This window comes from Siphateles boraxobius, unplaced genomic scaffold (genome assembly GCF_051911475.1).
Source record: "Siphateles boraxobius isolate OS27281-9 unplaced genomic scaffold, OSU_SipBor_1 66, whole genome shotgun sequence".
NCBI lineage: Eukaryota > Metazoa > Chordata > Actinopteri > Cypriniformes > Leuciscidae > Siphateles > Siphateles boraxobius.
Genome location: NW_027509193.1, coordinates 9116195 through 9142500, shown reverse-complemented (window position 1 = coordinate 9142500; position 26306 = coordinate 9116195). Strand labels below are relative to the sequence as shown.

The 26306-nt window shown below is 39.3% G+C and overlaps 2 protein-coding genes and 1 long non-coding RNA gene across 9 annotated transcripts in view; 2 read left to right on the top strand and 1 right to left on the bottom strand.

Moving 5' to 3' along the window:
• Nucleotides 1–26306, bottom strand: part of LOC143721560 (uncharacterized) — a 264252-nt gene that overhangs the window by 11196 nt on the left and 226750 nt on the right. The gene's annotated exons all lie outside the window — the stretch shown is intronic.
• The window catches only part of hoxb3a (homeobox B3a), a 51390-nt gene that overhangs the window by 15223 nt on the left and 9861 nt on the right, over nt 1–26306 (top strand). The window contains exons 2-3 of one of the 7 annotated variants that reach the window (XM_077212059.1): nt 6546–6901; nt 12626–12832. The gene's annotated coding sequence lies outside the window, so the exon portion shown is untranslated. Of the gene's footprint in view, nt 1–6545; nt 6902–12625; nt 12833–17524; nt 17736–21069; nt 22040–22954; nt 24921–25198; nt 25745–26306 lie in introns of those variants that run through there. The other 6 variants (XM_077212060.1, XM_077212066.1, XM_077212061.1 and 3 more) reach the window with 6 other exon arrangements.
• On the top strand, nt 7040–11296 carry hoxb4a (homeobox B4a). Its single transcript, XM_077212071.1, has 2 exons — nt 7040–8519; nt 9552–11296. The coding sequence occupies exons 1-2, from the start codon at nt 8096–8098 to the stop codon at nt 9866–9868; spliced, it is 741 nt and encodes a 246-aa protein (XP_077068186.1). The 5' UTR covers nt 7040–8095; the 3' UTR covers nt 9869–11296.

The window sequence follows — 26306 nt, the reverse complement described above, 5'->3', positions numbered from 1 at the left end:
ACTCAGGGAATCAAAGACTATAGAGTCTATAAATGTGGTTTTAAAGGTTAGCCCAAAGACATATACGACTATTTGGAATTACAACATTTTTATTGATGCAACGAGGCACAGATAACTTATTTAGCAGGAAATTTCACTTTGACGTTTCCAGCATTCTATGTCCATTGAGCATATGGTACTAAAAATCAATTTCTATGATTTCTATAAGCCCTCTACCACGTAGACGCAGCAATTTCGAACGTTTAAATAGCAATTTTAAGACTAATGAGTTTTGCATATTGATAGGGGCAATCTGCAAGCATTTCTCATCCATAATGCATAGGGACGGGATCATCCAGGGGTCAGCAGACGGGCACTGCTGCGAGGGCGCAAGCGCGAAATATACAAAAAATACAACGAGTGAATAAAGCGAAATTATGCGATGCTTGTCCTAAAAAAGAGGTTCTTGATTGAGAATGTTTTATGCAATTGTATTTTAACATCTGTATTCAATATCTGACGAGCAAGCCAAGACAAAAAACAAAACATTTAAACAACAGAAAAACAAATATTTAAAGTGTGGTGTTTTCTTCATGTGTTATTGGGCTCTTTGACACTTTGATACGAGAACAGGAAGAACAAGGGTGAACAAGACTGGCAGATGATACAAGCAGGATTTGAACTCGCGTCGCCCGCACGCCATATCTGGGCTAACCATTAAACCACGCCATGATTATATGATCCGGTTTAATTAGATAATAGAAAACCCCTGATTAAATAATAGCTACAAATTCTGCTAATTTTTTGGAATGTTTAATAATAAAGTATGCTATATAAAGTGTTAGAATAAATATAAATATGCCTATTAGTGTATAGGCTACGTAAGCAATTATTAGACTTAGAGTAAGAGATAAGATTAAAAAATATAACTTATTTTGTACAAATGTGCGGATATGTACGTTTACAAATACATAACTCATACGTAACTCACATAATAAATTAAACAAAATTACATAACGAATAACACATTTATGAATAGCCTATCTTGTTTAATATAGCCTATACGTGTTAATCTATAATAGGCTATCACACGTTAATCTTAATACAAACATCAAATCGTAGGAAAAGAGTTTGGATTTAAAATTTAATAATTGCTAAAAAAAAAACAATCTAAGGCAACATTTATGGCAAATTAAGTCAAATTATTTAGCCTGTTTTATATTATTATTTACTTTATTCAAATTATATAGCGAATATATATTTACGTGTCTCATTTGTGAGTTATTCTATAAAAAAATTTTTTTATCAATACAAATAGGCTACATATAGCCTATTTTCTCCTCCTGACGTTATGCTTGAGTTGGATTTTTCTCAGATGTAGCTCTCCTTTGCCGCCAGCAGAGCCCGCTTCAGACCAAGATCACGATGGTTAAGGATGCTGGTGTCTGCATGTCGCCCTGTTCCAACAACCAAAGGGTTTGGAAACGTCTCGTAATACGCAATTTAAATTATCATAGAATACTAATCTAAATTCCACCGACAACGTTTCTGTGATTTTTTTCGTGATCGCAATAGTGCCAATTTATAGTGCTTTTCGGATTCTGCATTTTGCCTGTAAAAGCTTCAATTGTGAGCCAGCCTAGTTCAATGCTTTTACCAGAAAGCATAAACCTATGGCTTAGCCACAAGAGAGGCTCGTTCTCCCTTCTCTCTCTCTCTCTGTCTACGTTTAATCCAGAAGAGCGAGTGAAGGTGAACGTAGTCTCGTTAGAAATGGCGCGAGATTTGGTGGGGTCAAATAGTTCAGGGGTCAAAAGTTTACGTAGTGCGTGGCTCGGTCGTTGGCTGTCGAATCGCTGCGCTTGACCAATCGCTGGATGTCAATGGCAAAGTGGGAGAAGGAGAAAGAAGGGTAGTGAGGGGTTTCAGACTGTCCCTTTTGAAAAGATTAGAAAAATGATAGAAAGAGCAGAACTGAGGTGAGCGACTTTGCAACAAAGCACGTTCCCGCTAAAGGGTGTGTTGGGGAGAAAATAATAGGATCGAATCTTGAGGTTTAGGACATCACCGAAAAGGCCTGAACGTTGTGAATCTTTTCATAATTTATCTCATTCATTGATGAATTTATTGTGTTCCATGGATTTTGTGACGAGGCGGCTTAATTATTTATAGAAAAGTATGATTTCTATATGAAGTTTAGAAACGTGGCTCCTGAAAAAAATAGTAAAATGGCAATCAGTTCGACAGTTACCTGTTTAAAAAAATGTTGCTGTTATTTTTTTAACTTTGTTTTCTGCACAAAAAAATTACATTCTTTTTTATTTTGTACTTTATAATAATTTCTCAATAAGTTCAGAGCTGTATGTGAATTGTGTAAACCTTATTTTTTTGTCTAACGTGATAACTACAAATAAAGCTTTCTTACAGGGTTTCTGACTAGCATCTACTTCATAATAATCTTCATGTGATTACAGCAGAATAATAAATAGCCTATACATTTATATCTATAATTTAAAAATAAATTAACCATAGTTTACTGCTTGAGCCTGGGATTTTGAGTGCGCTGGATGCGTGTTAAACGGTAGGGCCTACGCAATAAAAACATTTTCTTAAAATTATTGTGAAAGAAATAAGTAAGTTAAGCGACGCCATTCTCATTATCTTTATAGGATCTGTTGTAGGCTATTTCACATTTTAGTTTGTTGATCACATTAATTGCGTTCGAAACGGAAGACCACCTGCGGTATTTTGTTTACTTGTTTAAAATGTAGACACGTTGTTGTTCCTATACCCACAACTCGAATTGACTACGGAAATTTACTTAAGAAGCCCATTTCCCTTTCTTAGGGAATTTAGATTTAGTGTCATCATGTCATATCCAAACAATCATCATGAAAAAAATATATAGGCCTAAAACATTAACGAAATAAAATGATATCCACGATAACAATAGCAATAAAACTATTTAAAACATTCAATCTTTATATAGATATTGGGATTAGATCTAGTTTGGTTTTCAGTTTTATGAGATAAATAAAATATTGATTTTAAAGGCGTGTTTGGAGTAGCTATGTTAAGTTAGAAATTGGGCAACTGATAATTTGGTCATGAATATTAATTTATTGGCACGCACATTAAGACTAATGGTGGTGAGTCAGGATGATGTGATGCTGAACGGCTTGATATTCTGAGAAACAACGTACGTAAGTGGTGAATAATTATATTAGAAAACTCGTCCCATTTGGAGTTCAGATGGAGTTCACCGAATTAATTTCCATTCCATCCTAACATGTGCCGTTGCTGGGCAGTGTTGTACCCTGCATTATATATATTTTGTGTTCACGTGGCGTTTCTAGAAAGAAAAGTATAGCCTATATTTGGATAGTTTTTTTTTCATCTGTTCGCAAAAAAATAAATGTTATCAACCGTTAACATTTTTATTTTGCGTGTCAAAATTGTATATAGGCTATATAATACAACCATATATTATAATAATTTGTATATATAATTGTATAGCATATATTATATATAAACATTATTTTAGGCTATATAATTAAAATTATAGAATTTATTTGTAAAAATGTGGATCGTGTTTTTGTCAGGATGGTATTTTTCGTTACCCTACCCTAATAGATTAGACTAGGCTACCCTAACACACACAAATAGTAGCCTAGCCTAACATAAAAAAATAAAAATAAAAAAACTTAACGAACTTTTAATATTTAGTAAATTCGTTTTTTAGTTTGGACATTTAGATTCACGTTGAACATCTCTTTTAGTATTGTGAATACAACTAGGAAAATAAAGAATCGCTCTATGGTTGAACTGATTTGTGGGTTATAAAGCCTTTTTGAATGACCCCCCTTTCTCGAGCCATTTTTCTTCAAAGTAATGACCTGGGCACAATTCAATTTGAGCGAACACACTATGCATGCATTACTATAGAACTTTAGAGTGGGAGAGACCCAGAGAAGGGGTGAACCGGAGGTCAGCGCGTCTAACAAATATTAAAATGTACTGGGACTCGTGACACGCCTCGCTGTTTAACAAAGACTGCCAAAGTGCGAGATTAATATGAAAACTTGAGAGTCCACAACAAAATGCCTTATATCGCCCAATGGTATTGTAGAGCTCACAGCGGCTTGAGGCTAACGTGCATTTTATTTTTAGTTGTTTTAGGACAGAGATGGCCGCGTTGTGTGGGGAAAGCCCCTTCTTGTTGCCAGCAAGATAAAGCCTCAAAACGGAAAATAGTTACGGCACGATAACTCCTGTTGTCGAAATTGGTGGCTCTGTGTTTTTTTTCTTCTTATTTCTGCTTTTCTGAGCTCTTGAGTCGGTTGGGAATTTTCTTGGATGTGCTAATTTCTGCCTGTCTGTTATCGTCGCGTGATGTTAAAGATGAGCTCGAGGGGACCCACGGAAATGAGAGGGAGTTGAGCACACAAAGGTATCACGGCGAGGTCACGGGCTAAACCTGTGGCTTTGGAGAAAGGAGTGAGGGGGGGTTTAGACGGAGGGACTCGGATAGGAACGGTTGAAACGGAAAGAAAGGGTTTGGAGCGGCGACAATCCCCTGCAAAGAGCGCGTACCGCAAAGGAGAGGAGATACGGGCGAGAGACTACAGAAATGCGAGGTGCAACGCTCAGAGTAAAAAAAGTAAGTAAAGGAAAAGGCGCTTCATTTGCATATCGCCGTGCTGTCTTCTGCAGGTGTTTGCTTGGGCGGACGCGGAACACGTGCTCGCGCACACTGTGGCGAGAGTACGGGTCCCCCCTCCTATCATAACGGAGTTATGACTTTGAATTCGAGCCCCACGGAGTTGCACTGTTGAGTGTGTGGGTTTTATATGGTGAATATTTACCTTGGCTATAGTCTCTGAGCCGCGGCTTTGAATGCCTGTCGGTGTACACATTAACCCCATAATGAGGCAGATGGCGCGAGGTCCCTATGGCTTTTAGAAGAAGATGGCTCACGGGGGTGAAGGCGAGGTCGGGGACTTCAGGGGGTGAAAGGGTTAGAGTGGACACCAAGGCTGAACTTTCTCCTTTGCTGTTACAATAGATTTTCATCGCTAAAATGTGAAATAAGGTGTAGCCTATATAGTTTACATGCGAAATAAAAGCTGAGTCATTTAAGCGTTAAATTATTTTCATAGTTTCTACTGGACATGGATGCTAATGTGCTTCAGTGCAAGAAGTTCGGCACGATTAATACCAAGCAGCAATCAAAATGAACTGAGAGAGAAGAAAAGACTCAGGCAAGTTGAAAAAAGAGCTGAAAATGGCAGAGGCCCATTTGAAAAATTGCCAGAGCTTTGACTGCCAAACGCTAGGGGTGCTACAGATTTCTTTGATATGATACAAGTTTTTATGCACATTCTATAACTGCTCAGTGAATGAAAAATGAGTTTCCTTCGTTCTAGAATATTTCGATACTATTCGATGTTATTTTGGTACAATTCTTGAAACATTCATTTCGTGCATACTCTGGAATCAAGTTAATAATCATTTAATACTATGTGTTTGCCTTTGTCACTTAAACCGCAGCAGAACAAAGACACAAAACCATACACCCTCCAGATTTAAGATTTGTAGATTAAGATTTCGTATAAATATAGACATTTGCTGAATTATAATTGTAGCTATCAATAAAATAAAATAAAATGATAAATATGTATTTAAATTAATATTTTGGTAGCCTATTGTTTTCGCTCTCGACGGTTATTTCGAAAATTATTACGATTAATTGTGTTTCGGTTGTAGTTAATTTTATATATTTTGGCATGTAGAGCAATGGCAGTTTCGTCGGCCACAATAATAATTTTTCGATGTTAATACTCTAGTAGATCTTTCTTTTCGCTAAGCTATGAAATGTGGCAAACGAATTTTTTTTTATTGACGAGACATACTGCTTGCTGCTCTAATAAATAAGGCAATGTCGATGATTTTAAATTATAAATATAATATTTAAATTTTGATCCGTTTTATTCGTTTTTTTTCCACTTTCACACTATCCTCCGTTCTAAGTTAAATAAGGAAATCTTACCTTTTCTGCACAGCTATAAAAAAAAAAACATCCTGAAATTATCGTTGCATCCCCAAAACAAAAGGAAACTCCATAAGATGAATTAGAAGTTCTTTATTTCAGAGCGTTTTTCATGAAATGATGGGCCGAGTGTTTGGAGAGAGAAACGCTTGTTTAAGGAGTCATAAAATGTTTGGTGTCAGGGGGTTAAAGAACTATTGGTATTGTCCTGTGCATATTTTATTGTTTTATACCCTCTCACCTCTCTATTTATTCGCCGTTTGACTGGTGTTTGCCGGTAGCAAACAGAGCTGACCTGCCATAAAACCCACATGTTTTATTCCAGTGGCTGCTCCAGCTTTCTTTGACCTTTATTGAGATCTGTCGCTGTCGCATTTACTTTCTGGCCTGTACGCGCATTGACTCTAATGACCTTTTTTTAAAATTCAAGACTGTCGTGAATAGATATTATATTGTTGTATTAGTCCCAGCCGTTTTGTTAATTTTTAACATTCATTTAATTAGATTTTTCTTTCAGATTTTTAAACGTTTTTGACAGAAAATGTGCACATTAGACGACAAAGTTGTACGCTTCGACTGTTCAGTATATATCGAAGAGACAAAGACTATGAGTTCGACGGTAGGAAATGTTGTTTCTGGGCCACAGATGGGGGAAAAAGTAAATTTTACTCTCTTAGCCTGTGTGTTTAGCTGATATCTATGACAGAAATGTACAACAACAACAAAAACGCCAGAGTTTACCACAAACCATTCGCAAAGTTTATAAAAGAAGCACCGATCCATTAAGTGGCGAGACAGATTGCTGATATCCTTGGAGGCAGATATCCAACTGTTCCAGGTGCAACAACTTGACACTGGGAAGGCGCTGTCAAGGTGAGCAGGCTCTCTAATGTCAAGAAGATACTGTCATCTATATATACCCTGTAGATCCGGATTTGTGTAAACAGACGCACAGTCACAAATTCGTATCTAGGGGAGTATGTAGTTGATGTATAGGCTACATTCAACTTCAACGGGCAAAGAAGATGACATTTTTAATTTTTGTTTTATCATTGTCATGACTGTTTGGTATACTGGAAACATTGTAGCAGGAACGAAAGTTGTTTTTTCTTAGCTACTATATTTTTCTGTAAATTGTGGTGTAGATTTGAATGGCATTTATGATGTCAATAGCCTAGTGAGATTTTTAAAGAAATCGAAAAGAACAAAAAAAAAGTATGAAGAGATTTGCACTGATTTATATACCATCTGAATGCCATGTTTTAACATCACTATCAGTAAACAAAGAGGCATATTTGCTACTGGTGTTAATAGTGAATCGAGCACATAAATTACTATTCATTGTGTGTAGATTAGGCGTAAAGGATAAACGCACTGTTTGGAGTGGAATGACTGCAGACTACGTTTAAATGCAGAAGGTCTCCTTTGTGATTTAGGAGGCTTTGTAACCTGAATTAGTTGATGAATTTTCTATCGATCTTAAACAAGCCCAGATTCATCTCTGACACGCTGCTCACGCCACGACCATTCTCTCATCGTTATTAGCGAGTGCATTTAAGACCTTGGCCAAGGCGATTTCCTTGCATCACTTTCCCCTGGTACCGCGTTTCATGAACACTAGCCAAAATTTAGCAGTATTTCAGTGCGCCAAATCTGAACAGTTCTTTATAGAGGTGTAGTCATGTTCTCAATGTGCAGATGAACTGAGGGGGACTGGGGGCGTGACTTTCTATGTGGCTGCTAGAATCCAGCATGCCTTTTCGCTGTGTCTGCTTTCGCTTGTTATTGTTTTGATTCACTCACTATCTCATCAAGCGCACGGTAACGTATGAGAAAGTATGGAATTTTGGACCATTCCGATATGTGAGTTGATGAGCGCGATCCAAACTGACTAATCCCATTTCCTTATCCGGGAATCGCGAAGATTCACGCCATTGGCTGACGATGTCACATGGACCCTTAACTTTGTTCACTTGACAGAAAGTAGGAGGGTTCTACGAAACAGGAAAACGAGTAAAGGGATACATATAAATTTTAGTATATTTTGTGTGCAATTCAAAGAAATTAATGGCCATGAGTTCCTATTTGATCAACTCCAACTATGTGGACCCTAAGTTTCCACCCTGCGAGGAATATTCCCAGAGCGACTACCTACCCAGTCACTCTCCGGACTACTACAGCGCCCAAAGGCAAGACCCCTCGTTCCAGCATGAGCCGATCTACCACCAGCGGTCGGGCTGCGCCGACCCAGCCTACACATCGTGCCAGGGTCCGGGGCAGCCTGCCGCGGTCATCTCTCCACGAGGTCACGTTCTACCCACAACCGCACTCTCAACCCCTCTCCCTGAACCAAGCCATCACTGCGACTCGGTAACTCCAAGCCCTCCGCCTGCCTGCGGTCAGACTCCTACTAGCCAAAACACTTCAACGGTCACCTCAAGGAAAGATCCCGTGGTATACCCCTGGATGAAAAAAGTCCACGTAAACATCGGTAAGTGCAGATAAACTTCTCTTACTAGTGCGTTTCCGTGCGCAGACAGCTCAGCCACTTTAGAAAGCCTAATGTCCGGCGTTAAATCTATTGCTCCCCTTATGAAGTTGCCCTTGGTCGAGATTTACGATCGTCTGTTTGCAGGGCAATATAATTACACCCTCCATAAATTTTTATTGCACTCCTTCTTTAAGCTCTTTCGGCGTCTATGCAACTTTCTCGTTCTAATTTCTTCCCGAGAAGAGGTTTATGAGTTCTCATGTAATCCATAAGTTAAGTTTTATGTTTTAATAATTTGATTTTAAGTGACTGGACGGATTAATGTGTACTTTACATTGCCACATTACAATTGTTAGTATAAAAATACTTATAAGAGCTAACATATTCATAGTTATGAGGACGATAATAAAACAATAATGGTAATACAAACAGTCGAACTCTTTTATGAACTATTATTCCGCGATAATTAGTGCATGTACTCATAGAGCTGCCATGGTGTGCGCTGAAAAGGGGGCAAGTTAACACTACTCGCACATAGCCAACTATAGATTATGCTGTTCCATTGTAGTGTTATTGCTGAATATGTATTTCTTTTAAGGATTTCTTCTGCAAAAATGCAATATCCCTATTGTATTTTGAGCTGTTTTATTGACTTAATTTGAGCCATGCAGTCTAGAATTAAATGTCACTGTCCCGACCCTTATTCAGTTGCTTATTCTAAATAAATTACAATGTCCACTTTTTTGTTCTTGTTTACCATTTTGCACAATAGGATCTTTTAACAGTCACACAGTAGCCTAGACTTGCAAATACGAGCGGATTTTCTTCAAGTTATAAAAATTATACTACACTATATTATTGTAGTGTGTGTGTGTGTGTGTGTGTGTGTGTGTGTGTGTGTGTGTGTGTGTGTCTGTGTGTGTGCATGTGATTTTGGAGTGTACATATCTATGTACACGTGAGTGTGTATGGGGCTGTGTGCGCGCCAGTGTTATACTTTTTTGTAACGTGTCGTTCTCTGTATCCCAACAGTGAGCCCGAACTATTCAGGGGGTGAACCAAAGCGCTCACGCACAGCGTACACGCGGCAGCAAGTCCTGGAATTGGAGAAAGAGTTCCATTACAACCGCTATCTGACCCGCAGACGGAGGGTTGAGATTGCCCATACACTGTGCCTATCCGAACGACAGATTAAGATTTGGTTTCAGAACCGGCGCATGAAGTGGAAGAAGGACCATAAGCTTCCCAACACCAAAATACGCAGCAACTCTGCCAACATTAATCCAAGCGGCGGCCCGACATTGGGCAGCAATCAGAATCGAGCTAGCGGACCTCCGTCAAGTCTATAGCCCTCCACTGTTGCCCAAAAACACGTACAATTATAAAATCTAATTTTATGGACAGTAGAACGTGGATTTTACCCGCGTTGGGTCTCCTGTCTCCCCCCTGCACTCTAATTACAAGGATAAAAACGAGGAAGATGTGGGGGGGAAGGAGCAAAGAACATGTTCATCTTTTTAACACTAAAAATGGGTGAAGAGACTGAAGACTCGAACTCAAATACTATATAGATGGGTTGCCTTCCCAGTCTGGTTCCCATTTTTATCCCGCACGCCTTTCCTGCTCACTCGCCCCTTCCATAAGCACAGAAGGCGGCAGATAGTTTTCAGATTGGGTGAAGATGGATCCGTGTTTCATCTTTAATCACGCCAAACTCGGCCCCATTTGTCATGTTTACTCTGTGGTACAAAGGATGAACCGTAGGCCTGCCCATTACCTCGACGTCTAGCGTTGTGCTTAATAAATGAGTCGCTCTGTTTTGTCAAGAAGCCTTTTCTAACTCCCTTTATTCCCCTGGCTTAAAAATAACTAGCCGAGTGTTTTTCAACTGATATGAAGTTTTGTATTTTGTAGCAATTAGGTTATTTTGCATTTGCTATTTGCATTTCGAATGCAATGCCAATGGGACTGAGGGTTATTGTGCGTGTGGTCCATTTGCCGCTCATTACAAATACAGGGACTTGTTTCACTCGCCTGTTTAGCGCATTTCAGTCTAAGAACAGCAAATTACTAATTAGTTGTTAGTAGTTTTAAATATAATATAAAGGTTCAATGAAGCTGGATGGATAGATATGTATAACCAAAACCGGTACAACGCAAAGCATTTCAATGAGAGCACTGCTAAGTACTATTTAAATTACCTCAATTGTATTTTTTGTCTAGTTTTATGAAGTGGTCAGATTAAGTTCTTTTGACTTAATGGCAAATATCTGCAATAGCTAATCTCAGCATTTGTTTGTAAGTTTAAATGAAATTTAAGTTAAGTGTGGCCAGGGTTGTATAGATAAAAGGTGCGTATATTGCATGAGAAAATACACTATATTTTCGTTTATTCTTTTTTATGTCATCATACCACCCTCTTTTTTTATGGTAGACATGCGCACATACCACACTTTTTCTTTCTTTCTTTCTTTCTTTCTTTCTTTCTTTCTTTCTTTCTTTCTTTCTTTCTTTCTTTCTTTCTTTCTTTCTTTCTTTCCTTCTTTCTTTCTTTCTTTCTATCTATCTATCTTTCTTTCTTTCTTTCTTTCTTATAATTTTACATTTTATTATATATTTTTTACATTCCAAAGATCAGTTTTCTTACTGATGAATTGTAAATTTCCCCTCTTACATGTTTGTATTTTGTCTTCTTTCTGCTTGTACCTTTCACTGTTTACCTTTGTTACATGTAAATAGCTCTAGAAATTTAATAAATGGCGGAAAAGTATAATCTTTCTTCATGTGTCATGTCTTCTTGTGTATTTTAAAGCCAGATATTCTTATTTTGAATGCATATTTCTTATATAGGTGGATACCATCGTCCATTGCGTTTTTCTTAAAACACAATTTAATTGTATTTGGCTTGCCATTGTGCATTTTCGTTAGCCTTGTAGCGCTCGCCTGTCTTGAAGATCTCTGCATATCTCTCTGGTGATTTATATCGCTGCATTGCGAGTAATCCTGGTACATTACGCCTTGTAATCTTATTCTAAATCACAAAACCCTTCCTTTCTGTCTCGCCTCTCCTTAATTTAACGGTGCACAAACCCTCTGCTCAACGACGCCGTGAATGCGCCTAAAAATATGGATCTATGTTAGAAAAAAAGCAGAAGTTAAATAGTTTCTCGGCTCGTGGGCTTTTAATGCTTTAATGAGTGTAATTCTTGCACAACAGTTTCGAGACTGTTTGCCAGCGCAAGCTGTGTGTTTTTTATATTACAAAGGAGCGGGTCGGTGCCATAGCTCAAACCCTGACAACCAAATAGATAATCAAGAAGACAAATGGCTTCTTTTGGAAGCCGCAGCCCTTGTATTAATTTTCATTTTCTTTTCTCAGAGCAGGTATTGAAAATATAGAGCCGGAGAAAATAACATTCCGTTTGCTGGCGTTGAACTTTACACAAAAGTATGGCCTTAAATTGGTCTGCGAGCATTCCGTGGCACCGTGAAGATTTTCTATTACTTGCTTGTTGATATCAGAGAGGCCTTTTCGCCACATAGCCTGCTGAAGCCATTTGTCTGTTTTCTCCCTTTTATTTATGAAATGCTGCCTGGACATAACGTCAAACACTTCAAAAAGTAAAAATGTGAGGTAGTAAAACCATATCAGGTCTCTCTAGTTAAAATTGTTAAATGTGCACACTTTTCTGCAATTTATTGAGAGCTAATAGAGTGGCATAAATATTTAGCACAGCTAAATAAACCTGATATAGCTAGCCTATCTACATACAATAATTTTGTGATTTAGACCCAAATCTTATTTCCAAAGTGAGATGTATTTATAAAATCGTCTCTCTTCAAATGGAGGCATTTGCGTGTGGCATCTGTAAAGACCTTGGAATTCTATTGTTGTCACACATATTTTATTTATTTTTTTAGAGAAAAAAAAACCTTTCTGCCACAGTGGTTTGAATAGGAGTGAACAGATTTCTTTTGAGGGCTTCAAAAGTTCACCGCTATTATTTGCAGACAGAAGCCTAAAGAAAAATGTGAGAATTATACAGAAAAATCATTAATCACCGCTTCTCTTTAAACAAGTCTTCTCTCCTATTGTCATTCGGCAGCACAACTGCTTGGACCTTCTGCTAGGAGGGGAGTGAAATCTTGAAGGGCACTTGAAGACCCCCTCCCCCCTCCCCCCTCTACCATCTTCTATTCACCAAGTCATGCCACAAGAAAACTTTTTTGGAGAGGGATGTCCCATGAAGAATCTCTTGAAAATGTTAGCACGAGTGAGAATCTTCGCAGGACGAGAGATGGCAGCGTTCAAGGTACAGTACTTTTGTTTTATTTGAGTTTTATTGCTTTATGGCCTTCTCACAGTTGGGTAGCAGAAGCACATTTGTCGTGTTGTGCCACGGATGGATTTTATGGCTGCTTTGACAGTAAGGGTAGCATTTGGGAACCGGCTGTCGTATGTTTGCGATAACTTTTAGGTGTGTGCCATCACAACTAAAGTCGTAGCATGTTTTCCTTTTGGCTTTTGAGCAACACATCTGTAGAAATGTTAGATGGTGTATTTGTTGCTGTTGGTCCTGAAGTGGTGTCGAGAAGAAGAAAGAAAAATGTGTGCACGTCAGCGTCTGTTTGTCCGTTCATGTGCTCGTGAACGCGCATGTGTCTCTCATCAACACTGTGAATATGCATGAGTTGCATTGTGCCATATATACATGTGAGCAATATCTGTATATGCAATATATAAGACATCCCCCATCTGCGAATAGGACACGTTGCCCTAATGGCTATTGTTAATGGTACTTTATTTCTTTTGCATATCATATTTTTTGTGTGCGCATGTGTATGTTTCCCCTCCTTAAAACGACTTTTTATTTCATCACAGAGCTTGGGTGGCCACAGGTGCAAAGTGCCCGGTCTCGAAAATAAATTATTCGATGCTCTGTTGGTCAGACAGGAATGAAAAGCACAAGAGAATGTCTCGAGAGCAACTATTTGCCTAAAACAAACGACTTGTAGCAAATTGCTTCAATTGCATGTTGTGTGCTTAGATGAGCACGAGTGCACTGATACTGGCTCACCGCCATTTAACCCCTGCAAATCAATCTCTTGTGCGTATTGGAGAAAAGGCCAGTGGTTCTGGTTTACGGTTTCGCCTCCTTCTGCGGACCTGTGTTGCATGAAGCGTGGCAAAAAAGACAAAAATATAGAAACCGATATTGAGGGAAGTTGAGGGATGACAGAAAAAAATCGATTCTTGCAGCAGGCAGGCAGAATGGCAGCAATGGGTTCAACTAGAGGACACGTATTTCTGACCGATTAGGTCTGTTGCGAAGGCTCAGACTGACCCTTCTGAAACCCTTGACCCGGCGCGGACAGGACAGCGCTACGTGTTACATGGTCAACAAAGCCCTAGGGCGAGTTTGTCATAACAGCGCGGCCGGGGCACTGTAACCCGAGGGCACCGTGCTATCTCTTCCCTCAGACAGTCTAGTAAACTATCGGGGGCCCTTAAAACAACAGCAGTCGTGGCTTGCAAAGACCCATCCTTAAACATCTCTCCCGTCTCACGAACCGCTTGAGAAAGGCCCGAATAGTCACCATGCGTGTCAAGACCTGCAGAATACACACGGCGAGATTACTTTACGATTTCCTTTATATATATTTCAGTAGCTGTAACACTGCGAGGGAGGCCAAGAGGGCCTTCCGCCTCAGAAATATGATGGCTATTTTGTGTGACAACGCCTCGCATTGTATCATGTAAGCCCCCTCCTTCTTGCTCTCCTTGTTCTGGTCTCCACTCCCTCCTTCAAGGTTTGTTGGAAAGCTCGCGGCTTGGCCTTGTAACGCTGATGTGATGGTGTGGTGCCTGTTTTAGCTCACGCCGCTAATTGCGAAACAAATAGCCCTCGCGCATTGCTGAATTATTATTGTGAAAAGCCGCGGAGCGTAGGTCAGCACCGCATAGTCACAGAGATATATGGCCCGCGCGCGCCAGCTTTGTGGGCCTGGGCTGAGAGCCTGTGTGCGTGCGTGCGCGCGCGTTTGTGTGTGTGTGTGTGTGTTTTAAAGAGACACATATTAAGTAAGGCAAATCACCATTGTTAACACTGCCAGCTAAACGCAACCCCTCCCTTTTCTACTGCATTACTAATCTACTATTTCATCAATATTACTGTAATATTACCCAGCTCTATCTACATATGGCCTATAACTATTCAGCAAATATGTTTAATCTCTTGTTTTGAAAACTGCAGATTACGCGTGCATTTATTTCTTTAACTCTCCGTATCTCTCCAACCGGGCTTCTCTTCATTCGATATTAATATTTAACTAACTGAACGGTTGCTGTGATACAGATTCCATTATTTCCTGAGATAGCGAAGAGTAATGAGTTAGCTCACTAAAGAGGAGTATTCAGGTGCTTTATTTGTTACTCTTGGCTTCTGAAAACGTGACATCCCATGCAATGTGCAACTAACACTACCGCACATGCTGCAGCGATTCCATCCACATACAGTTATAACATTTAAGTTGGCAGATAGCACGTGAAAATATAGGCTATATATAAAACATGGTTAATGAAAATAATTATTATAATAAAAATAACGCTACATTTAATACTATGGGTTAATCTAAATCAATTAATTGTCTTGTCCATGTTGCAGAAAAAAACAAACAACAAAAAAAACCTGACACATATAAAATGCACATGGTGACCTCAACAAGCGACTGTCCTGCGAGTCTCCATATCAAAGAATATATATATTTTTTAAAGGCGCTACGCATTCTGCCGCTTTTGACAGATTTACAGTCCCCAATAAAATAGGGTATGTTCAGTGCCGTAAATCAATCTTCGCCGCTCTGTATAAACCTAGCCTTTAGCCAAACGCTCTGTTTACTTAAGCGACTGAAAAATCTGGAATATTCATTGACTGATTTCTTTTTATAATCTGAGCTCTCTCTTCCCCTTTCTATAATAAAAGGCTAATAATAACAACAATAATAATAATAATAATAATGAAACCATTTTTTTATTATCATTATTGTTGATCTTGCTGATAGCCTACACATTTAGTAAATATTAAGGTAAACTATTACCTGCAGTTGTTAAAAGCTATACAGGTTTTAATTATAATGTGATTTGAATGTAATTGCAATGGAATTTTTAAACATTTAATTTATTTAATTGCTTTGTTTCTTTTTTAACAGTTATTTCGTTTTAAATTTTTAGATGATTTGGCCACTAATTAAAAAAATTTACTCTAATCATTGCAATCAAATGTCTAAAAATCAAACATTTTAAGACATGCGAGAACAAAACATCGAGTTGTACTTTAGAATGATTTCTATTATTTGGCTTTTTTTTTTCTGTCGTGAGAATTAGCCTTTATGAACTTCCCAATTTTATTTTTAAGTAAATACTGAAATGACACAACAAAATGACCCGTATAGTTTTTTTTATATAAACCTAAAAGATGTATGTAAATCATTTGTAACAAAGTCCCATATTTCAGCATTGCACGTTTGCAATCGTTATCCATTTTTGAATCACACAATTTCCTTTCATTCTTTCAAAGCAGTACACGCAGAGGCACATATGCTTTAATCTTGATAGACAGTGGTGCTTTAATGTTACCATTGATGTAATTCACATATTACCTAGTTCATCCTATGTTTTTGTTTATACTTACGCCGCCACAGCTATCTTGCTTAGGCTACGAGAAAATGCGTGGATTCAATTGCACATTGGCGTAGAAAATTGCAGAGATTAATTTGCACACAAAGCTTATCTTTATTGCATTCACCTTCTTTGGCAAAGCCTCTTATTGCATTTGATAAAACTATGGCTACACTGCTGGCTACACTTTAATCGCCCGTTTTATTCGTTCCTTCGAGCTGTTTTGACTGATATTAGCTATAGAAAAGACGGTGCAGATTATTTGCTAGACTTCTTCGAAGCACACTGAAAGTCAGGCTATTGTTTGACCTTCAAAGTCTATGTACTGCTCCGTTTCTTTTGACTCAGCCCCAGGTCTATTGTTTCCGTTTTGCCTCAGCGCTGTGCAGAAGGGCATCCCTACCATTGTTGCTTAGGGCTCGCGGCAGGGTCTCCAAAAGAGACTTTTCCTCTTTCATCTGTCGCACGTTACCTGTCTTTGCACAACCTAACAACTCCAGAGAATATTAATAGTAATAATAAAAATAAAAACTAACAGTTTGATAGTTAAATGTAGGCAAACTTGAGCTAAATCATATCTATAAATCTACCAACTTGTTACAAATGTGCTGTCTGCATTGAAAATGTTTAAATCGTTAAACTGACTTAATTTCGATACAATGTCAAACGCGTAGTTTTAGAGTTAAATAAGCTGGCAAAGAATCAGTGATGGAAATTGGGTATGTGATATCAGTTGTAATGCCAACGGCCATTCATCAGAGTGCTTGTTATCGTAAGAATTTCTTCACACACACACACACACACACACCAACCAGAGAGAGAGTCTCTTTCTTATTTATCATTATTTTAATGCACATTCATAATGTTACAAAGAAAAAAAACAAGATATCAATATAACACTAAAGACAATAATTGGACTTGAAAATTCCTGCAAAATAAGAAAAACTAAATTAAGTATAAAATGCTGATTACAAAAGCTGCTTCCAAACGTAATTAAATACGGAACTCATCTGAAAATAAAACACACATTTTAATTAAAATGTCCATAGTAACATACCTAGGCGTTATAAAAGACAGAAAACTTGTACCACTTAAAAATTCACCCATTATGCTAATCCATGTCTAGCCTATCACAGGTAACCGTCTACCACACATACGTTATACCGTAACAATTTTATTTAAATTTACCTTGTCCTGAATAGTATGAAGAATTTCGTATTACGAATAAAAAGAACAGAACAGCATGTAGTGTAGCTGTGGAGAGTTGGGTCATAGTAATCCCGCGAGCGTGCAAGCCGTGGTGCCCCCATCCCCCTCCTGGTCACGTGATTCATTAAATAATTAATGCAGTGGTTGCAGAATAGATATGTATTCGTCAGGAATATCGCAGACATGGTCTCCTAGTGTCTGACGTGAAATTCAACTGTCCTTTTAAAAACAAGCCCTATAGCGGAGCGAAAAAAAGCACAGGCAGAGACCCTCACGGAGGCTGCAATAAAACAAATTCGGACGGGGGAGCGTCTCACCGTGCGAAGCTTGTGAGTATACAAGGAAACGGGGAACGCCACTTCGACCGCCGCCACCGTTCCAGGCTTACCCGACTCCTTGCATTTATTTGCTGTTTTGTGGTGTTGTGGTAAATATTGTCCAGAAATACTCATCCTCACCATCCCTTGTCATCATGCATGTATGTCTCACAAACCCATTCCATCGTTTGAATTCAGCTGCCAAGAGGAGTGATGCTACATGTCATTGCATTACACCGCGCTCCATTCATATCACTACATATTTTTGAAAAGCAGCGTGTTTCTCTTCTTTTCCTCACCGTCCCACATAAACCATCTTTCTCCCTTCCCTTGCATGTCCCCCTCTCTCTCTCTCTCTCTCTCTCTCTCTCTCTGTACCGCTTTTTCAGCCAGCTACTTCGCTTGATTTATAGTGATATGTGTGTCAGCGGCAGCGGGGCTGCCATTGTGTATTTGTGAGGGAGTTGTGTTGTTTATGGCCGTCTGCGCGATAAATCATTTCTCTTTGAAAATGATGGGCGAGCGACGATATGCGGGAACGAGGAAGAGATTCCCCGGATTACCGTTTAGGCTGGCCGACTTCTGATTCGAAAACGGCCCGCGAACCCTTCGCCTTAGCCCTCTCTCCCCTCATCTTTAAGCCCCCCGAGTTGATTATCGCGAACGATTTACGACAATGGATCAGCGACTAGTATGAAGTAGCTGCGGGTCTTGAGTTACTGAATATGCAATTACCAATTAAGGGAAGATTTGTTTAAATTTGGCAAAACGGGAACGCCTCGTCGCCTTGTAAATCTCATAAAAGTGTCCGCGCCCGCCAGGAAACTCATAGCCAGGGGTCTCATACCTGGACTGCAGCTGTTTTTCTTCATGGTGTAAAAACCTAATTGGAGTGCTTACTGAAGAGAAAGGAGTAGCTACCGCTTTAGTTTATTCTTAACTAGAACATTAACAGAGGTTGAACTGCCTTAAAGCTAAAAGAGGGTCACTGACACAAAGATTATCTTTTTTCCTCTTCTGATTTTCTCTTTTATGTGGGACAAATTTAACAGACTGACATTGCCTGATTTAAGATTAGGCTTTCCGATTAGTTTCAGTTACAGAGGGTTTTCAGTAGCCACTTTATTGTTACAAGTCAGTTTTTTCTACCAGTGATTTTAATGCGATGAAAACTGAAAAAATAGCACAGAAATCTGCCTCATTGGCTGGCATGCTATTTGAACTGGATTACCCCCTCCTTATCTGTGCACGAGGAGGAGGCTTGTCAAGTGAGCGACTTTACCTGTAGTAAATCTGGTTTATGACGTGTTAATATTATTTCGTAGAGATGGTAATAATTGTGCAACGCACATGCGCCGCTAAAGAAAACGTCCACAAACAAAGGGGTTAATAATTTTTTTTATTGTTTTATACACACGAACATAAAACATAAAACACACACACACACACACACACACACACACACACACACACACACACACACACACACACACACACACACACACACACACACACACACACACACACACACACACACACACACACACACTGTAATCTATGAGGTCAAGGTAAAAAAGCGATAACCTTTAATGTTACTGTTAACAGCAATAACCGATCAACAGAAATAATAATAGGCTAATAATAACAACAATAATAATAAAGTTATTTGCCCCTTTACTTTATAGCATTGCAACTGCTTTTATCCACCTCCTCTCCATCTGGGTAGTACAAACCTTTGTGTAACAAAATTAGAATAACTCCTTGGCTCCTATCAAATATTAATGGGCACACCGGCATGGCGAGCACCATCAAAATGTATAATTCCAGCAGCGCTCCTTGTTGCCCGGCGCTGTGTCAAAAACAATATCCGAGCTCATTTTAGAGGATGCGCAGGGAGAAAAAAAGATGGGACATTTTTTTCGTGCAGGGACTCGCCAGACGGATCTAATATCTGATTTCACGTGTTTAGTGACAGCAGAGGTTGAATAAATGATTTAAAATGCCAGTCAGTTTGGATATACATTAAGAGTCCCCATATCTTTGCAGACAATTTTTCTTTCATGTAGTCAAGTTTATCACAAAAGTGTCAGTGATATAGTTTAAATAAAATTTTTGAAACCAAATATATATCATCTACATTTAATTAATAACAATTAAAACATTATATTAACACTAATAGCCTAAAAAATGCAACATTTTAAATCTTAGTATGCCAGCCGTAAAGATTACAAGTAATGCAAATGCCAGCATTAAAATCGTGGAATAAAACCATTGAAATGCCCATAAAGAAAGCAAATCCAGGTAATTGTATATCAATTTATTATGCGTTCTGATACTGGCCTCTGTATAAGGGGATGCTAATACTTGTTGGCCTTTCCCCCCCTTGTTTATCAGACAGTAAGTATTCCGATAGTTCATCACTAGCGAGTTTCCTCAGACTTTGGATTGGATGTCGGCCATATTGTCCTCTTATTGCATCCAAATGTACACTAACAAGATGGAGCGATGTATAAACTAAACTGCTATTTAATCTTCAAACCTTATATAATTTTGACTTATTTAAAACAAATATTTGATAGAGCAGACACAAGTATAATAATGATGATGATAATAATAATGATAATAATAATAGTAGCTAATTATTATTATTATTAAAGAACTTCGGCATGGCTAAGTTAGATAAGCCACCCCGTTTTCAGTGGAATGCTAGACATGTGCAGTGAATAAAAATACATAAAATGAATGTCGTGTATTTGTACCACTTAAACGATCATAGTTGGGTGTTCAACGATTATAGTTCTGCATTTTCTGTTACTAATCGATCAAAGCGAGTATACAGCTGTGATCGTTGAACATATCACTCACTATTACTAAGCATGGTGGCCAAATACAATCATGTTTTGGTCTCATACTGAATCTTTTAGTCCTTTTGTGTTTCATTGGACTCGTCATTTTATTAGGCCAGCTGTAGCAGTTGTACGTAGCTACGATTTATTTTATGTTAGCTTAGGTGAGTTTTCCAGGTGTTTCCCCTGTCTCCTAATTCACGAATAATTACCCATTTGGAAATAAATCAATATCAAACCTCTCTCTAATTCATAACGGTCTACACAGAGCAACGATTGAAAGCACATGAAAAATGAGCAGAGAAACACTATCCAGAGGCTACACGCGGGATTTTCATCCATTTGAGGAGAATGGGGAGCGCGATAAGAGAATTCAGCCGGAAATGTTCGAGCCACAGTCTGCCTTTTTATGCAGTGGCTAAGAATAGCATGGATATTATCATCTTATCATCACACTTTTAAATAGTTATAATTGAACTTCCGTCTATGTCTGCTGTGTGTGTGTGTGTGTGTGAGAGAGAGAGAGAGAGCGCACGCGCCTGTTGTTTTCTGCTATCTCTGCGTGGGTAGTGTACAACTTAGCACACAAAAGCCTCGAAGAACGAAAGCCAAGTGCAGTGACTTAACTTGGAGGTTTGAAATGTAAGGCTAGTGAATGCAGGAACTAGGCATTCGAGCAAAGATAGTAAAACAAAAATCGACTGAAGCCAGACCTACCAGATGCAGTTTTTTGTGAACTCAAGAAAATAACAAGTATCCTATAACGCCTTTTATATCTATTGGAATTTGGCATAATACCCTTACAATAAAAAGGACACAAGAACCGTGTTGGATGTCGACAGGGAAGGGAACAATTATCGGAATGAGGTTGACCGTGTTCGCCCTTGCCGAAGCCTGCAGGTTGCAATAACCATATGGCCCATGTGTTGGCCCCGTAGCCGCGCAGTACCCTATTGGACAAACGAACCCCGTTGGCTTCTCCACCCTGTGTGTCCTGTCAGTCCACTGGTTCACTAGTTCACCGTGTCAATCCACCCTGCTCCGCGCAAGCAGCGAGAGGCAATCAGACAGCTTGAGGCTAGAGGTGGAATCTTTCGCCTGCTGGTGAGTGGTGCTCCAGAGCAGTCACACGCTAAGACTCGAAGCCTGGGGTTCGGCTGAAGGAAAAACGCTGAGCTCCCGGAGTATTGGGATTGTGGACGCCTGAGTGGAGCTGTGCGCGCATTAGCAGTTCCCAACGCGCCTATATATGCTGTGATCCACAAAGTAGCCTCATTTTATTGTTTTATGTAAACGTTTAAATCGATAAGGAAGCTATAAAACGTTACCTTCTCTCATCGAACAACAATTATTTCAAATCTATAAAACAATCCTTTCACGGCAGCCAATCTGTTCCGTCGTTTTGCGTAAATAATCCAAAAACAAAGGCACATCTTCGGCGGAGATACTGGGAGGAATGCTGGATGTCAGGTAAGATTTGCAAGCTTCGAATGATGCCGCATGCCTGGACTCTTCCTTGTGTCCCGAGCTCTTCTGCCGACAAGTCATTAATTATCCGTTGTGTGACCTAGAGTCATCCCTGGGTGTGCCCGACTTCGAAAACTTTTTTCTTTGTTTTCAAACAACCGGAGACACTTGCCTTCAAATAGGTAACCGATGAGGGCTAAAAGTTGGCTCATTCCCCACATACCTCATTACATTTCTTTTTTACTCTTGTGGTTCTGTAACGTTCTTTTTTCATCAGTTAGACTAATTTCTCAAATTCTGATTGGAAAAGTGTGAAGATTCGCGCAGAGGTCTGAAAGAGAAAAAAGAAGACAGATTTATTACCTATATAGAGGGCTGCTTATTCTACTAACATCTCCTAATATCGACATTTGCTTTGCTTGCCACTGATCGCGCCACGTGTATCCCAAAATGGCCTTATAGCCATTTATTCTTGTTATTATTTTCCAATTTTGCTGCTTGTAAAACGACTGGCGTCCCTAAAACTTATAGTAGGCGCAAGCTGTCAAAGGTAATAAAAGAGCGGCTAATAATTTAAATGTGGCCTCAAGGTAGACGGCTATATTGAAACATAATGTCTCTTCTGTCGTTTAAACATGGATTTCTTAAAAGAAAACACAACGACGAATTTTCATTCTCGAATCTTTGTTACTACGTCTTACTACTGATAAACGGTGAAGTTATAATAAATGAGAGTCTTATAAATTTCGAAGCGATAGAATGTTAACATAGGTGAAACGGTATATATATATATATAGCCTATATAAAATTTAGATTACAAAAAAAAATTTATTTCAAAAATATCTGTTGCGTTTGTCTATATGGTTTGTTTGAAATAAGACAGGATAAATTTGCTATAGATTATATAACCTATAGGACGTGGACAAGGTATATAATTAAATGCAAACAAAAGTTTACTATAAATCACTTAAAGGTTCTGACACAAATGTTTGACATCAAACAAGCTAAAACTACATTGTCACTTCTAGACATGTGCATCAACAGCTTCTAGAAGCTCAGGAATCAGCCCTCTGAGTAAATCTGCGCGTTCTGACACATTTTGAAAAATCTCTTCTCTAAGTACTACTTTTGGTTTTGTTGTTGTCTTGATGGTCGTTAGCCCAAAAGAGAAATTGTGACCAGCGGTTTCCGTGAACTAGCGTGGGTCTGAATAAAACCACAAAACTCTAAGTGGATATAATTTAATTGATTTTATCATAAATCACTGACAGTAAAGAGAGAGGACCAATAAGAGAGAGCAATTTAAAGAACAGTGCGACTGTCAACTAGGTCATAAAGCTTTTTATATACAGTATGTTTCCCAGTCTCAGATAGTTTATTGCTGTCATAATGATCACAGTCTGTGATTTTCATAGGCACCAATAGCTGCAGTGGTGTGTGGAGTTGTGCAGCTTTACTAAAGCCTATTAAACAACGTCTACAAAATAATTATTCAATGACTGATTTACCTTATCTTTTACTCTTTAAGTTAAAATTAGATCCAACTGCTGTTTCACTTCTAACAGGGTGCATTTTTATTTTCTCTGCTCATTTGTCAGATTTGTGAAGTTGGCAGTTTTGGGGACCCTGGGGGCATGGGCCTTGGTTGACCCAAAGACCCCGTCTCTTCCTCAGTCAGTGTCTTCATTCAAAAAAAGTTAAACATTATCCACCCTATGCACAGATGGTCCTTAAAAATTAACTTTGTGGTAGAATAGCTGAAAGTTTGACTTTTATATAAGACCATCTGAATGAGTACTTTTAGAGTATGGAGGAAAGTTGTGCGGTAATGCCTAATCTTCAGGTTTGTAGTTTCGTTTAGTTAGCCTTACCATTAAGTCCACTTGGACGATATTTTCATCAAGGTAAAGCTTTAGGACAAGTCAGTTAAACAATATATGATTAAGTAGCACAAACATTAAATTTACACAAAGAAAACCACCTGACCCCAGTCCAGAGCAATAAATAATGATTAATTCGCATATGAGAAAAAGTTCTTCCCGGTGAGCGTTCCGAACCCGTTCTTTTTTGGTGGAAAAGGGGTATTTGTTGTGAGCATTACGCACAGGTCAGTAAGGCGAACAAGAAATCTTTAGTTGATGGTATATGCGTGGGTGTCAGAAACCAAGCCCCCTGCCCATTCCCACAGGCTGCGAGAGCAGAAACGCCTTTAATCGTCCAAAGATTGGCCACAGAAGGCCTAACGCATCCAGCGGCCTCACACTGAAGTTTGAAGTTTGTGGTGTTGAAAGTTGGATGTCACCCGCCAGACTGCAAGAGAAAAGAAGACATATCTAGCCGCTCCCAGCTTAAAACAGCCTCCTCTCTCGGCATTTGGGTATGCTAAGCGTTCGAGCTCATTACTTTTCAAAGCACTGGAATCCAACAAACGGACTTGATGAAAGCTGAACATTTCTGTGATGGGGGAGCGATATCAGTGTTTTTTTGCAGGGTGGCACTCAAGAAAACGGGGCTGAAGTCATTAATTGCGATTGAATGGATGAATGAAAATGCATATTTTCTATTTTTGGATTTATTAAGACTAGGAAAATACTTCAAAAAGACATTCTGACGCATGCGTGTCACGTGAGCGAAGGATTCAGGGCATTATTTTGGATATTGGAGAGAGGCCCCTTATGGTATCGCCCAGTCACTACTAAATAGCCAGTTCACAACCGCCTGGTAAATTACACAACAAATGGGATGAGGTCGGATTTGCGCTGACTTCCAGAAGGTGCCATACGTGCTTCTCAAGAGCCTGTGGACGTACAGGTCGGGAGATTAATGCATAAATATAAGACATTACAAGGGGATTCCAAAGTACCTCTGACTGATCATTAATCTGGTGAGTTATCGCACCTCCACGGAAAGGTCAAGCTGCAAACCCAGTGCCAATCTGTCAAAGCCATGCCGCGCGCCTCTTTTAGTTTCGCGTGTTTTACTCTCCCACGTTTGTACGTACGTGTTGCATATATTTTTGAAACGAAGAACTATATTACAGATAGCGACGGCCATACAAAGAGGTGATACAATATCCAAGGGTGAGAGGGATAATAAAGTTAAAAATGTAGCATAACTGTTTTGGAAGTGAGCAGAAATGGGTGCAAATGAGTGTTATGAGTTCACAGTGTGAACTATGCAGAGTGCCAGAGTAGCTCCTACTATATTTAAACGGTATGACAAACCGAACACATTCTCCCACTGCCCGTGTATCCACTTAATATGCATTTATATAAATGATGCAGGAGCCCTTTGTTGCAAAGTCCGCAGTAATGAGCGCACGTGAATCCGGCTGTTGTTTTCTTTCTGAGCCTTCGATAGCCTGGACAATAATTATACACTACTGCAACGCTTTCCGTGCAGCAGTGGAGAAGCTGGTTCTGGTTCGGCTAAGCCGTTGCTCTCTGGTTGCTTTCTCTTCCATTTTCCTTACTAAAAATTGGCTCATCAGCTCTTCTGGCTGGGAGCTGCCTCCTCCCTTTGTTCTGAGAGCAGCAGCGTTCCTGCTTGCTGGGGCACGAGCACCCTTCACTTTATAGGTAACTTTAGGTTAGTCCAGCAAGGCTGCGGGTCGCTGGCGTGTTACCGGGGACGAATCGACCCAAAAATACCCGGACAACGGTAGAAACGGGCCCGGGTGCTGGGAATGGAATCGAGCCAACGGCGTGCGTAAGTGCGGGGATGCAATAAATAACTTTATAGCGCTGTAGGCCGCAGAGTCGGGGAGGTCGGGGGAATCCTCGTTTTGATTTATGTGTTTGGGGTAGCTGTCACGAGCCGGCGAACGAAACCGTCCAACGTTTTTATTCCACTTTTAATAAGCGCTGCTATGCAGACCAGCAAGGCCATTTCATTCCATTTCAGTTCAGGCCATCGCCTACTGTATATATCCATTTTCGGTCCTCCAGGGCACCCGTTTGGATTAAGGGCTGTGTTTATCAAGTTTATGGGTGGATTTTATACCAGAATGGTGGGGCTCGCGCTTCATGGTTTTCTCAATGTTTGCCGAACGTTGTCGCTTGTTCTATTTAATTATTGTCAATCTTTTTTGTAATTTGTGTATGATGGTTGTATTTTAACATATTAATGTTATATATTATTATTATTAGTCAATTATTATTATCATTATCATTATTGTTGTGTAAATTGTCTTGGGATGTTATATAACTATAAAATAACAATTGCATAATATTGCAGAACAGAAAAGTAGGCCATTCTTTATAACAAGGCT

Bases quoted from the DNA above. Each gene is read 5' to 3' on its own strand.
- hoxb4a (XM_077212071.1), top strand. From the start codon at position 8,096: ATGGCCATGAGTTCCTATTTGATCAACTCCAACTATGTGGACCCTAAG. The intron at 8,520-9,551 runs GTAAGTGCAGAT...GTATCCCAACAG, and splicing joins AAAAGTCCACGTAAACATCG to TGAGCCCGAACTATTCAGGG.